The following is a 15,571-nucleotide window of genomic DNA, read 5'->3' as shown; positions in this document are numbered from 1 at the left end:
GGTGCAGCAAATTGGTCTTTATCTGAGGTGTGAATGAGCATGCATTGGGGCTCAAAATAGATCTGAATGTGCAGAAATTGGGCATGAGCTGAGGAGTAAATGTGCATGCATTGTGGTTCAATTGAGATCTGAAGGTGCATAAAAGCAAGATCTGAGGTGTGATGGTGCAGGAATTGGGGCTGATCCGAGGTGTGAAGGTGCAGGAATTGGGACTCCCTTGAGATCTAAAAGTGCAACATATGGGCTAATCTGAGGTGTGAAGGTGAAGGATCTGAGCCTGATTTGAAGTGTAAAGTTGTCAAAACTGGGCTCACAGGAGATCTGAAGGTGCAGAAAATGGGTCTGATTTGAGATTATACGAGATCTGAAGGTGCAGAAATTGGACCTGATCTGAGGTGTAAAGCTGTAAAAAATTGACCTGATTTGAGGTGTAAAGGTGCAAAATTTGGGGCTCATATGAGGTCTGAACTTGCAGAAAGTAGGCCTGATCTTAGGATGTAAATGAGCATTTAGTGGCGCTTGAGATATGAAGGTGTAGAAATTGGGCCTGATTTGTGGTGTGAATGTGTGTTCATTGGGGCTCACATGAGATCTGAAGATGCAGAAATTGTGCCTGATCTGAGGTGTGAAGGTGCAGGAAATTGGTCATTATCTGAGGTGTGAATGAGCATGCATTGGGGCTCAAAATAGATCTGAATGTGCAGAAATTGGGCATGAGCTGAGGAGTGAATGTGCATGCATTGGGGTTCAATTGAGATCTGAAGGTGTAGAAAAGCAAGATCTGAGGTGTGAAGGTGCAGGAATTAGGGCTGATCTGAGGTGTGAAGGTAAATAAATTGGGGCTGATCTGAGGTGTGAAGGTAAATGAATTGGGGCTGATCTGAGGTGTGAATGTAAATGAATTGAGGCTGACATGAGGTGTGAAGGTAAATAAATTGGGGCAGATATGAGGTGTGAAGTTGCAGGAATTAGGGGCTGATCTGAGGTGTGAATGTACAGGAATTGGGGTTGATCCGAGGAGTGTAGGTAAAGGAATTGGGGCTGATCTGAGGTGTCGTGGTGCAGAAATTGGGGCTTACATAAGATCTGAAAGTGCAGGATTAGGGCTGATCCGAGTTGTGAAGGCAGCCTTGGCTATGTTAATTTACATTTGGATCTACTTATACAGGTATGTGTGAGCAAATATTCTCACATATGAAAGGATTATTGCACCTGTAGTGCACTCTATTGACTCCTGATCACCAAGAAAAGTTACAATTTCCTTTACCACTTACCATTGATCTTTGAAAGCTAAATATTAAATTTATTTTTAGTTGAGTAGTTTACAGCATTACATTATAAATATTCCTTTTGTGATTGTGTTAAGTTGATATTTATTTTTATGTAGCTGGCACTCTCAATTGCTTTGAAAATATTTTTCGGCACACTATGCTGAAAAGGTTGGCGGCCGGGATACTTCCGGTTTAGCCAAGATGGCGGCGGAACTACTTCCAGGTTTGCCATTTCATTCAATTAACAGTTGAGAGTATAAATACAGTTGCACTTTCAATATCCACCAGCTTTCCTGATGACGCAGATTTGCGAAACGCGTAGAAGCCAGGTGGACAACGCACAGAGGGGGTACATTTTCTGACCAGCGGAACCACAAGTGTAGCAGGAGCCGGGCGCGCAACCCAAAGACAAGCTGGTGAGCGGCTGTCCAAACCCGATACTGCCAAATACACCAGGTGCTGCTGGTTAAAGCACCTCCTTTGTGAGTAGTTTGATTTTATATATTTTTAAAGAAATAAACCTTTTAAGACATACTATACTATGATGAACCCCCTGTTTTTTGAGGCACAAAGGAAAATCTTGTGAGAGGAAAAGAGGACACGATCGATTATAACGGAATAAGGCTTTGGGCTTATTACCAGCTGGGGTCTGGTGAGTGCGTATTTCAGCAGTTGGTGGTGGTAGCACTTGTTTCCGTCGGGTGCAAGAGATAGCTGCACCCTAGATGTATGAGATATAACACCAGGACAAATTACCACATAAAAACGTTTTCCCTTTACTGGATTCCAAACTGATAAGTTGCTGGTTTTCCAGGCAAACTTGGAGTTGTGTTATGAAGGCACATGAACTTTAAAAGGCTTTTGCACATATGTTATGACTTTGCACTTTATATTTATATTTATGTTAATTTAGATCTGTTTGTTGGTAAACTAGTTGCACACAGTATCACATATATATCTCATATGTTTAAAAGAACGATATTTATTTAGTCACATGCTTGAGAGATTTTTTTATTGTTATTTATTCACTTATTTAAATCTTGTTTGGTGGCACAGTAGTTGCACTTAGCACTACGCAATAGTACACGCCCGTGAGAGCTGGATATTGCAATTTATTTACTTATTTATTTGTATAGTTATTTATTGTGTTTTATCACGTATATCACTGCACTGGATTCAGCACTTTATTGTATCAGATTTAATTTACTATTTTGTGTCATTGCGTATTTAGACCAGCGCAGTAACCACATTCTTATGCTGAAAAGGTTGCCTACCCCTGCAATAGTATTTTATGTATTGATTATTTTCATGGGATGAGTTGTTGTTTTTTAGCACAGTGGATAAGCACAGCTCTACTTTTTTTGTTATCACTGTGTATTTATTGGTATACACAGTTCTGAGCAGCAGCTATTGAAGCACATTTTTTTGGCATATGTGTTTTGCCATTTTGTTTGAATTTGACCTTTTCTGTGAGAGAGGAAACAAACCAACACCTCTCTGCCTAGGAAACTACAGGGCTTAGAAGAACAACACACTTTTTATTCCCTGAAAAAAATCAGCACAAGTGTTGGCTGAATACTCACCATAACTGAGGAGAGAGAAAATGCTTTTTTTTAAAAACATGGCAAACGTGATAAAAAAATTAAAGATAAAACAGGTCTGTGTTGTCCACAACAACCAGAGTTCAGCTATCATTTTTCTGCTGCAGATTAAAATTAGTAATCAAATCGCTCCCTAAATAGGATAATTTTTATTATTTTTCTTACCATGGTATATATCTTGTAAAGATCCGCCTCCACAGAATTCCATGCAAATCCAAAGCTTATCCCGCCTGACAAAAAACAGACAAAAAAAAAGGAAAAAAATTGTTAAGACCAGGATATAATCAAAAGTGATGTTAAAGAGTAACTCTACCTTTGTTGAGAAACTATAACATTTCCTTCCGGGTGATGTACATTGCAAGGATTTTAACAGACATTTGCAGATTCCTATCTTTGTTATTCTAAAGAAACAGCTGTCTGTTTCTCTGTGTCCATGTTCAAAGTGAATGGGAGTTACTTTATAATTATCAAATTAGCTGCTGCATTTGCAAAGTTCTGATGAGGAAAGTGGCAAGGTCTGCATCCCTGTTGGCATAATATCTGGGAAAATCAGATAGCCAATCAAACAAGCAGGAAATAACATTGCTGGAAGGTGTTTCATACACCATCTGTGTACAGAGTGTAGTACTGCAGATTAAAAAGGAAAAATCATTTTTAAAAACGATAAGCCCCCATTCACACAGCCTTTCGCCAGCAATGGCACTTTTCAAAAACGGTGTGATGGCAACTTTGCGGTGCCGCATCGATTTGCAAAAGTAGTTCCTGCACTACTTTTCGCGATTTCGGGTGCGACCTAAAGAGATATCTGTGCATGAAGCCACACAGATGTCTTCCAAGTCGCACCTGAAATCGCACTGACATGCATCTTTGAAATTGTGCAATTTCAGATAAAATTGCACGATTTCAAAGCTGCAGTCAACGGGGGCTTAATTACAATATGGCTTGTGTCGCAATTGCATATGCTATATTATTTATTTATTTTCCCACATAAAAAATTAAACAAGATAATGTACAGAATATGCAAATACACTGGCATAACTATGCACTCATATGAAATAGCAGCTACAAAAGTTTATATAGAATAGTCCAAAAATACCTTTCACTTCTACTTGTTCCTAGAGCAGAAGATTATTGTATTTTCAGTAAGCCCATATTGTAAGTTATTATTGTGTTTATCTTATGATCATTTTTAATGTGACTTTCAGCTTGCTTTTCAGTGGTTTTGCGGTTAACTTAACCGGCGGATTCGAGCGCAGTGCTCCCTGAACAAAGGCCCGGATTAGGGAATGAGAGGCAAGCGTTTTTTTAACCACTAGCCGACCGCGCACCGTCATTATACGGCGGCAGGTCGGCTCTTCTGGGCGAGAGCCCGTAGCTATACGGCGGCTCATTGAGCCGCCACTAGGGGGCGCGCGCGCTCGCCCCCCGCTCGCCCCCGACTCCCGTGCGTGTGCCCGGCGGCGCGATTGCCGCCGGGCACACGCAATCGCTCGTTACAGAGCGGGGACCGGGAGCTGTGTGTGTAAACACACAGCTCTCGGTCCTGTCAGCAGGGGAAATGCTGATCTTCTGTTCATACAATGTATGAACAGCGATCAGTGTTTCCCCTAGTAAGGCCACCCCCCCCCCCCCCCACAGTAAGAACACACAGGGACATACTTAACCCCTTCCCCGCCCCCTAGTGTTAACCCCTTCACTGCCAGTGGAATTTTTATAGTAATCCAATGCATTTTTATAGCACGGATCGCTATAAAAATGCCAATGGTCCCAAAAATGTGTCAAAAGTGTCCGAAGTGTCCGCCATAATGTCGCAGTACCGAAAAAAAAATCGCTGATCGCCGCCATTACTAGTAAAAAAATATATTAATAAAAATACCATAAAAATACCCCCTATTTTGTAAACGCTATAACTTTTGCGCAAACCAATCAATAAACGCTTATTGCGATTTTTTTTTTACGAAAAATATGTAGAAGAATACGTATCGGCCTAAACTGAGGAAAAAAAATGTTTTTTTATATATTTTTGGGGGATATTTATTATAGCAAAAAGTAAAAAATATTCATTTTTTTCAAAATTGTCGCTCTATTTTTGTTTATAGCGCAAAAAATAAAAACCGCAGAGGTGATCAAATACCACCAAAAGAAAGCTCTATTTGTGGGAAAAAAAGGATGCCAATTTTGTTTGGGAGCCACGTCGCACGACCGCGCAATTGTCAGTTAAAGCGGCGCATTTCCGAATCACAAAAAGTCTTCTGGTCTTTGGGCAGCAATATGGTCCGGGGGTTAAGTGGTTAAAGAATACCAACAAGGCCGAGATTTGGTCCTTGATAGTGCTCAAGGCCAACTTTATATTTAGGCCCAACTGAAGAAAGGCAAGAATCCTATTAATGGCATACTTCCTAAGATGCCATCTTCTGGGTTCACACCAGGAAACATATGCCTTCCAGATTATGTAGTAGATGAGCTTGGAGGCCAGCTTCCTAGCATTAACCAGAGTGGATAGGACTGGGCCTGAGAGCCCATGCTTTCTCAGAATGTGGGTCTCAACAGCCAAACAGACAAATTTAGACTTTGTAAGGCAGGATGGAATATTGGACCCTGCGACAGTAGGTCCGAGCGTAGTGGGAGAACCCAAGGTTTTCCTTCTGCCATTATTACGATTTCTGTGTACCAGGGTCTCCTGGGCCAAGCCGGGGCGACCAAAATCACTGGCTTTTCTTCCCTCTTGACTCTCTGAAGGAATCTTGGGAGAAGCGGAACTGGAGGGAACGCATAAATCAGAGAATATCAATCCCACGAAATTGTCAGGGCATCCGACCCTTGAGCAAAATGATCTCTTGTCCTTGACACAAAGTTGTCCAATTTTGTGTTGAACCTGGAAGCCAACAGATCCACATCTGGGGTACCCCATTTCTGACATATGACTAGAAATACGTCAGGGTGTAGAGACCATTCTCCTGGATTCAGTTGCTGGCGGCTTAAAAAATCTGCCTGCCAATTTTCTACCCCTGGAATGAAGACCGCAGACAGGCAAGGAATATGCCTTTCTGACAGGATGTGATTCACCTCTCTTTGAGCATCCAGACTTCTGGTGCACCCTTGGTGATTGATATAGGCCACAGCTATAGCATTATGGGACTGTATCCGAACAGGACAATCCTGCAGTCTGTAAGATCAGACTCTGAGGGCCAGATGAATTGCCAGAATCTCCAAAATGTTGATGGGTAGGAGCTTTTCGGCTCTGGACCACTTCCCCAGGGCAGATGACTCTTCCAGAACTGCCCCCCAACCTAGTAGGCTGGCGTCTGTGGTTCCAGGTAACTGGAATAAAGAATCTTCCTTTTGATAGATTTTGTGGGAGCAACCACCAATTGAGGCTCTGGCGAACCTTTGGAGATATCATTGAAAGGTCCAGGGCCTGAACATCTTTGTTCCAAGCGGACAGAATTCTGCCCTGCAACAGCCTTGAATGAAACTGGGCGTAAGGGACAGCCTCGAATGAGGCTACCATCTTTCCTAATAATTTCATGCATAGACAGATGGGAGACCTTTTTGCCTTTATCACTCAGACCAAGTCTCCTATGGTTTTTGCCTTTGGCTTGAGTAGTAATACCCTGCTTTGAGACGTGTCTATAATCATGCCCAAATATTCTAGCCTTTTTTTAGGCTGCAAGGAGGACCTTTCCAGATTTAGGACCCATCCTAAGTACTCTAAAGACTCCACTGTGCTGTGCACATTGTGGTCCAAGCGTGTAGCGGACTGATCTATGAGCAACAGATCGTCCAGATAGGCTGTTACTGCTATGCCCCGTACCCTTGGCCTTGCCAGGGGCGGGGCTAGTATTTTCGTGAACACTCAAGGTGCAGTAGCCAGATCGAAAGGGAGGGCCACAATCTGAACGCAAACCTGATGCCGCATACACACGACCGTTTTTCGGGTTGTAACATTTTTTATTTTTTTTATGTCATTAAAAGCGATCGTGTGTGGGCTCCAGAGCATTTTTCACGATGTAAAAAATGGGCATTAAAAATTTAGAACATGCTCTGATTTTTCACGACGTTTTTAACATCGTAAAAAATGGTCGTGTGTGGGCTTTAATGACGTGAAAAAAACGCGCGTTTGCTCAGACGCAAGTTATGAGACGGGAGTGCTCGTTCTGGTAAAACTAGCGTTCGTAATGGAGTAAGCACATTCATCACGCTGTAACAGACTGAAAAGCGCGAATCGTCTTTTACTAACACTAAATCAGCAAAAGCAGCCCAAAGGGTGGCGCCATCCAAATGGAACTTCCCCTTTATAGTGCCGTCGTACGTGTTGTACATCACCGCGCTTTGCTAGAGCATTTTTTTTTTCACGATCGTGTGTGGGCAAGGCCATTTCAACGATCGGGTTGGAAAAAAAGTTGTTTTTTCTAGACCATTAAAAATTTAATTTTTTACAACCCTAAAAATGGTCGTGTGTATGCGACATTAGAAATCTTTGGTGAGTGGGGTAAATTGGCACATGTAGATATGCATCTCTGATGTCTATTGATGTCAGGAATTCTCCTCCCTGGAGGGTGGAGACAACTGAATGGACAGACTCCATGTGAAAGGAGTGGATGTTCAGAAATTGATTCAGGTTTTTCAGATCTAGAATAGGTCTGACATCCCCATTTGGTTTTGGAACAGTGAAAAGGTTTGAGTAGAACCCTAATCCCTGATCCTCTGGGGCTAACTCTATGATTAGCCTTTGGGACAACAGGCATTCCAAGGCCTTCTTTTTATCTGGATCTTTGGCAATTCTTGATCTCAAAAAACGGGGTGGCGGAAGTTCTCTGAATTCCAGCTTGTAGCCTGAGGACACCGTGGAGATGACCCACTTGTCCCAAACTTCTTCCCGCCAGATGTTTGCAGATTACAGCAGCCTTCCCCCCACTCAGCCGAGCGGGGGTGCCCCTTCATAGGGAAGCTTTGGGGTTCTGCTAGGAGGATTTTGAACCCCAAGTCCTTTTCTGCCCTTGGGCTTGGCTCTAGGCCTTTCCCCTAGTATTAGACTGGGGAGGCTGTCGCCACTGCCTGGAAAATGAGGTTCCAGGGGCTGGGGAAAGAGAACGCTTAAATGAAGGACATTTACTCTTCTTTTTAACTGGTAACAGAGTAGACTTGCCTCCGGTAATCTTTTGGATGTATTTATCCAAATCATCCCCAAACAGGCGTCCTCCACCAAACGGGAAGGCTCTGGTGTGCTGGGCTTTTAAAACAAGCCTCTTGGCGCCTGCACACAGGTGTGCCGTGCACGCGCATGGGCAACCACGGCCCTCCCCCCTGCCTATGGGACAGTCAAAGCGTGCTCCCGGCGCGCGTGCGCTGACCATCATGGCGGTGGCCAGGGCAAAAGAGGAAGAAGAGCAGACCACTGGGGGGGCTTTGGGGGACCACTTTAAGTAATTAAGGCTATGTGTCCTGTGTATGAGCAAGAAATAACAGAACTAGAAACCAACAACAGGCAGAACTCAAACTGAAACACAGTGCAGGGACACATTGGATGACTTCTGTCTTTGTTGTCAACATGCCCTTGCTGGGTGTCACGTGCGTCCCTGTGCCTTTAAGGAGGCGGGGCTCTCTCCAGGCACACCTGCCCCATAAGCGATAAGGTCTCATTTTTTATTTCCCATTTAAAAATAACAAACATGATATACTTACCTGCTCTGTGCAGTGGCTTTGCACAGAACAGCCCAGATCCTCCTCTTCTCCGGTCCCTCGCTGGTGCTCCTGGCCCTCCCTTCTGCCGAGTGCCCCCACAGCAAGAAGCTTGCTATGGGGGTACCTGAGCCCAGCCACAGCTCTGTGTGTCCATTCAGACACGAAGCAGAGGTTCAGCCCGCCCCTCTCTCTTCTCATTGGCTCACTGACTTTAATCGACAACAGTGGGAGACAATCGCTGGATCGGTAAGAAAAAGGGGGGTGTGAAAAACCTTCTGACTTTACAACCACTTTACTCTATCCTACTACTATAGGTGCTCCTACTTAGGTGATTCTTATATTTGCAAATGTGTGCAAAAAAAACCCCTGTTGTTGACCAAAATTGATAGACAGGGTAAATTTGGTTGCATTGCAGGCTGGCTGGTAAGTGTGCTGAGAAATCTTTTGTTTGTTTGTGATGTGCGTTGCCCTTCTATGTGCACCTTACTGCAAAGGCTAGTTATAGGTTGGGGTGGATGTCATTGTTGTGGAACTCAAACTGCCGCCTGAAACACCTTCCATCCAAAGCTGGCATCCGCCACTGAGGTGAAAGTCCAACACCACCTTAGAAAGGAAAGCCAGCCTAGGACGAAGTATGACCTTATCCATATGCAACACCAAAAAAAGTTGCTTACAGGAAAGCATTGCAAGCTTAAACATTCAACTGGCAGACATGATGGCAACCAGAAAAGCCACCTTTTGTGACAGGGTCACAAAAGGGAAGATCCTGGATATTCGCACAGGGATAATTTTGTAAGGCCGAGAAAAAAAAGAATCAGATCAAAAGGCAGTAAAGGGAGTCCAGACAGCAGAGCCACCTGACTAACCCCCTAAAGTATAGTGTAAACCAAAGACAGAGGCCAGGGGATGCTGAAAAAGAACGACCCAGGCAGAGACCTGGCCCGTAATCAAACTATGGGCCAGGCTTTGCTCCACTCCTCCTTGTAGAAAGGCCAGCACTTGGGCAATAGAGAATTTACAGAGATGGACCCCCAAAGACTCGCAAAAAGCGAAGCAGGCCTTCCAGGTGTGATATTAAATAAAATAGATAGATAGACTCCTGGGCCCTGAGCATAGTTGAAATCATCTGCAGGGAAAGGGTCCTTTGTCCCTCACACCTGCCCCCCAACAGCCAAGCTTTTAAAGTGAGCAACTGTAAACTAGGGTGGTAAAATGGACCTTGAGAAAGAAGGTCCCGGGAAAAGCAGGAAAGACCAAGGTGTATCTGCGTAGCAAACCCTGTATGGCTAATACAGAACCACAATAATAAACACAATGCCTTACTGTTCTACGTCTGGGGTGCCCCATCTCTGACAAAGCTGTAGGAACACCTCAGGGTGAAGGGACCATTTCTTCTGAGCCAGACTCCAGCACACTTACTAACTAGCCTGAAAAAAAAAACATTTTACATTGTCCCTTGCCACGTGGCCTGCCACCAAATGTAGCTTTTCACTTGCCACGTCGCCTGCCACCAGATGCAGCTTTTTACTTGCCACGTCACCTGCCACCAGATGCAGCTGGTCACATCATCTGCCACCAGATTCAGCTTGTCACTTGCCACGTCACCTGCCACCAGATGCAGCCTGTCACTGTTACATTCCACTGGATTCAGCTTGTCACTGTTAACTGCCACCAGATGTGGATTGTCACTGCTGTGGCCTGCCACCAGATGTGGATTGTCACTATCCTGCCACCGGATGTGAATTGTCACTGTTACCTGCCACCAGATGTGTATAGTCACTGCTGCGGCCTGCCACCAGATGTGGATTGTCACTATCCTGCCACTAGATATGAATTGTCACTGTTACCTGCCACTGGATGTGAGTTGTCACTGTTACCTGCCACCAAATAATAGCAGCTTGTCACAAATGTATTTAAATGTAAAAATCGTGTTTCTCCTGGCCCCCCCGCCTTGCAAAGTACAGTACAGGTGCTGACACAGCCTCTCCTCAGCACTGGTAAACGAGCTAGCGGTACTGTCCCAGACTGAGGGTGGGCGGTGAGAGAAGACGTCATATTCTCTCTGTTAGGCCGTGGCTGCACCTCTGTGTAGGGCAGGCTTCGCTGCTCTGTCAGTAAGGGTACAACAGCGGTGCGGGCAAGGAGAGATGTTGTCATCTGACAGTCTCCTTCGTGGCGCGGCCTGGGGGTTGACAACCTCTGCAATAAAGGACTTTAGAGTCCGTAGTCAGTGGCAGGGAATCTTCCATTTTAAGGGTTTCTCGGACTGCCGTAATGAGATAAGAGACCAATTCCCTCTCATGCACCATTTTGCCTCTGGCAGGTTCTCTTCACTATCTGATTGAGATGGACCCGCCACAGGGGACTCAGAAGGTGAGGAACAGGGTATTTCTGCATGCAACCCATCTGATGCCGACAAGGGAGGGAGGGGCGCTTGTTAGTGGACTTTTGTGACAAGGCTCTTTCCATGCACAAAACAAAACCCTTTTGTGATGGAACCGCTTGGCACCGCGATTAGGCAGTTCCTTCCGCTAAACAGTGCCTCCTGCACTGCAAATAAAAAAATGCATTAGACCCCTTTCACACTGGGGCGTTTTTCAGGCGCTTTTGGGCTAAAAATAGTGCCTATAAAGCGACTGAAAAACGCCTCCCCTGCAGTCTCAGTTTAAAAGCCTGAGTGCTTTCACACTGAGGCGATGCACTGGCAGGATGTTAAAAAAAAAAACTTGGTGGTTAACAGGGTGCCGCTAGCAGGCGAAAACTTCTGCAAAAACGGCGGTAAAGTGCCACCCCGTCCCAGTGTGAAAGGGGCTTTAATGTCTGCAAAACATTTTTTTTTATAATACCCTTAAGATTTTAACAGTCAAAAAACAGGAGAAATAAAAATAAATAAAAACTCAAGCAGGTTGTGCCATCCCTTCTTTCTCAGTATATCATAACTGTGAAAGTGCAACTCCAACTTTGTTGGGAAAAAAAAACTTCTCTAGATGAACTAAAACACTGCATAGATTTAAAGTGGTTCTAAAGAGCAGAATGTTTTTTTTTTTTTTTTCCTTGCATTCTCTATATTAACCACTTAAGGACAAAGCTTATTTTCAAACTTGGTGTTTACAAGTTAAAATTAGTTTTTGTTTGCTAGAAAATTACTACGAACCCCCAAACATTATAATTATAATTTTTCAGACACCATCTGGAATAAAATCGAGGTTGTTGCAATACTTTATGACCATATTTGCACAGCGGTCTTACAAGTGCATTTTTTTTTTAAACAATACACTTCTTTGATAAAATAAGACAACAGTAAAGTTAGCCACTTTTTTTATATTGCAAAAGATTATGTTACACCGAGTAAATTGATACCCAACATGTCATGCTTCAAAATTGCGCCCGCTTGTGGAATGGTGACAAACTTTGACCCTTAAAAATCTCGATATGTGACGTTTTAAAATGTCTACAGGTTTCCAGTTTTGAGTTACAGAGTAGGTCTCACTCTAACAATCGCGTCGATACCTCACATGTGTGGTTTGAACAGCATTTTCATATGCGGCCACGACTTACGTATGTGTTACTCACTTCTGTGCATGAGCTTGGCAGGACAGAACGCTTTACTTTTTTTGTAAACATCTCTTGCAATAGAAAAAAAAGCATGACAAGACCTCCTAAATGTGAGATCTGGGGTCAAAAAGACCTCAGATCTCACATTTATACTTAAATGCAATAAAAAATAACAATAAATACATTTAAAAAATAAAATCCTCTTTAAGACCATTGGACCAATAGACATTTGACCTTGCTTCCGGCAGCCAATGTTATGGAGCCGAGCGGGGGCCATATTTCCCTCATTTGGCTCCAAGTCTAAGGGGGAGAGGACTTGGTTGGCTCCGCCACTACCTGCTCCGGTTAGCGTCGGAGATGACCGGAGCACGGCGGGAGGGGGGGCCCTCTCCTGCCCCCTATAAAAGTGATCTTGTGGTGAATCTGCCACGGAGACCAGTTTTATCAGAAAGAGGACCATCCGTCGTTTAAGAATATACCAGGGTTATAGCAACAGATAGCTGCCGTAACCCCGGTATATTCTTAAACGACGGATGGTCCTCTTTCTGATAAAACTGGTCTCCATGGCAGATTCGCCACAAGATCACTTTTATCGGGGGCAGGAGAGGGCCCCTCCCGCCGCGCTCCAGTATTCTACATCAAAATACTCACGTATTTTGGCGGTCCACAAGTTGTTAAAGTGGATGTAAACATGATTCATGAAATCTGACCTGGGCAGATATATCTGTAGTGTGATAGGGTGTCGGTTGAGCAATCTCAACAGGCACCTCATCCCTGGTATTAGTAGAGAATAGGGAAATTGGGATTATGACGATGACCAACGCTATATATATATAGATAGATAGATAGATAGATAGATAGATAGATAGATAGATAGAGAGAGAGAGAGAGAGAGAGAGAGAGAGAGAGAGAGAGAGAGAGAGAGAGAGAGAGAGAGAGAGAAATACAGATTTGTTTTAAATATATTGTATCTTATTACAAGACAAATATAACAGAACATTCATAGGTGCTTAAAATGGTACTCTGTTATTTTAAGCACCTATGAATGTTCTGTTATATTTGTCTTGTAATAAAATAAAATATATTTAGAAAACGTGTGTGTGTGTGTGTGTGTATTAGATAGATAGATAGATAGATAGATAGATAGATAGATAGATAGATAGATAGATAGATAGATAGATAGATAGATAGATAGATAGATATCCCAATTTCCCTATTCTCATGTCTGTAGTATTTACGTCAAGGGTGCCCAACCACATGTGGCCTGCGGAGCCCTCCGATGTGGCCCGCGACCTCCTGCTTTGGGATGGAATAAAATAGAATACTGTTATTAAAGGTCAGTTTATTACTAAAATCACAGTGTATATATGTGCATATCTGTTCTGCAGTGGTTACTGAGCTGCTTTCAAACTGATCTGCAGATGCAGAGCAGTGCACCTGCGGGTTACCTGCACTGAGCCATAGACTTCTGTTGCTACCTGCGAGTTTAGTGAGCTTTCTGAAAGTGCACCAAACCTGCAGAATATAATAGAAGTCTATTGCAAAGTGCAGAAAAGCCAAGGGTACACTGTTGCGCCCACAGTGCGGGTAAACCGCAGCACATCAATGTGAAAGCAGCCATGGGCCCCTTTCACACAGTCCGTCCGACCCTATTGAACCCTCCATTCACCTCTATGAAGGGGCAGATGTAAACCAAACTTGTGTCCTACCTCCAATCCAATCCGCAAAAAAAGTATAGTTGGCTGCATGTGCAGAGTGGACATGGGTCTGCCATCTGCCCACTCCGTTCATTGTGGCCGCGACCAGTTACCAAGTCACTTAAGTGGCCCTCGTGTTTCAAAAGGTTGGGCACCCCTGGTTTACAACTTCTCTCCAAAGCCCTAAGTCCCAAGTCTTTCTGCTGCTTTGTTCCTGTTATCAGCATAAGAACTTCGGACAAGCTCTCCCACACAGGAGATAAAAGCAGCTGGAAATTTGAATCGGCGAGGGAGCTATAAATAGATTAGCAGAGGCCTTGTCTATTCACGGCACAACTCTGCAAGTATCTTTGTTCCTCTGCTTATGTGGAGGGGGTGTGTGTCTTTCCTCCAATCTCACTGCCGAAATAGGAAGAACATTTTCTAACACGAGGTGCACTTTCTAAAGGATAAAGAAAGCTGAATACAGCAGATATACATGTAAAACTTATGTGGGAGATTTGATTCATTTTGTGTATAATCTGAGGCTGTTCACTTCAATGGGTATATGTGAGTGTTTACATCCACTTTACACAATGTTCCCAAAAGCAGCGGCTCATTCTTTTCTTTCCTTCCTTACAGGGCCGATTGATAGCAGTGGGAGCCACTGGAGGAAGGGGACCCCAGAAGAGGAATCGTGCTGCTCTGTGCAAAACCACTACACAGCGCAGGAAAGTATAACATGTTTATATAGATTTTTTTCTTTTAATTACCCTTTACAAATCCCTTTAAGAATTTTCACCTTTCTCTAGTCTAAAAAAAAAAATGCGTTCAGTTTCATGGGTTTTACTATTATAAAGCTATGCTTGTCCCATATTAAAGTGGAACTTTGTCAGAAAATTAAATCCTAGATCACTTCAGGCTGGCCACTTTTGCAGGTATAGCCATTTAAAACATTAACAATAAGTGTATATAATGCCTCATGGGACTTGTAGTTCTGCAACAGCTGGAGGGCTAAAGGTTGAGCACTCATGCTCTGTAGTACCACTTCCGGACCGCCCACCGTGGATATACAGTATTTGACAAAAGTGAGTACACCAATCACATTTTTGTAAATATTTTATTGTATCTTTTCATGTGACAACACTGAAGAAAAGACAGTTTGCTACAATGTAAAGTAGAAGTAAAGTGTACAGCTTGTATAACCATGTAAATTTGCTGCCCTCTCAAAATAACTCAACACAGCCATTAATATCTAAACCACTGGCAACAAAAGTGAGTACACCCCTAAGTGAAAATGTCCAAATTTGGGCCCAAGTGTTAATATTTTGAATGGTCACCATTATTTTTCAGCACTGCCTTAACCCTTTTTAGCATGGAGTTCACGAGAGCTTCACAGGTTGCCACTTGAGTCCTCTTCCACTCCTCCATGACAACATCACAGATCCAATTTATGTTAGAGACCTTGCACTCCTCCACCTTCTGTTTGAGGATGCCCCACAGATGCTCAATAGGGTTTAGGTCTGGAGAAATGCCTGGCCAGTACATCACCTTTAGGGCCCTTTCACACGTACGGACCGTATGTCCGCATTTTCATCCGTCCGTTTGCGGATGAAAACGGGACATACATGGGTCCCTATGTGATTACGGGTGTCAGCCGATGAACATCCGCTGACACCCGTAATTTGTCAGCCTCCGCAAAGATCCGCATTTGCAGACGGAAGAAATCCTATTTTTTTCCATCTGCCGGATCGGATCGGATGAACACGGACATACGGTCCGT

The 15,571-nt window shown here is 43.7% G+C and overlaps 1 protein-coding gene across 2 annotated transcripts in view; it reads right to left on the bottom strand.

Annotated features, from left to right (window-relative positions):
• The window catches only part of MAP4K3 (mitogen-activated protein kinase kinase kinase kinase 3), an 831,592-nt gene that overhangs the window by 623,173 nt on the left and 192,848 nt on the right, over positions 1–15,571 (bottom strand). For both annotated transcript variants that reach the window (XM_040350750.1, XM_040350751.1), the window contains exon 4: positions 3,038–3,102. In XM_040350750.1, coding sequence (XP_040206684.1) covers positions 3,038–3,102 — 65 coding nt within the window. The remainder of the gene's footprint in view (positions 1–3,037; positions 3,103–15,571) is intronic.

Source organism: Rana temporaria, chromosome 4, assembly GCF_905171775.1.
Source record: "Rana temporaria chromosome 4, aRanTem1.1, whole genome shotgun sequence".
Classification (NCBI taxonomy): Eukaryota; Metazoa; Chordata; class Amphibia; order Anura; family Ranidae; genus Rana; species Rana temporaria.
This window is presented reverse-complemented; position numbering and strand designations above follow the sequence as displayed.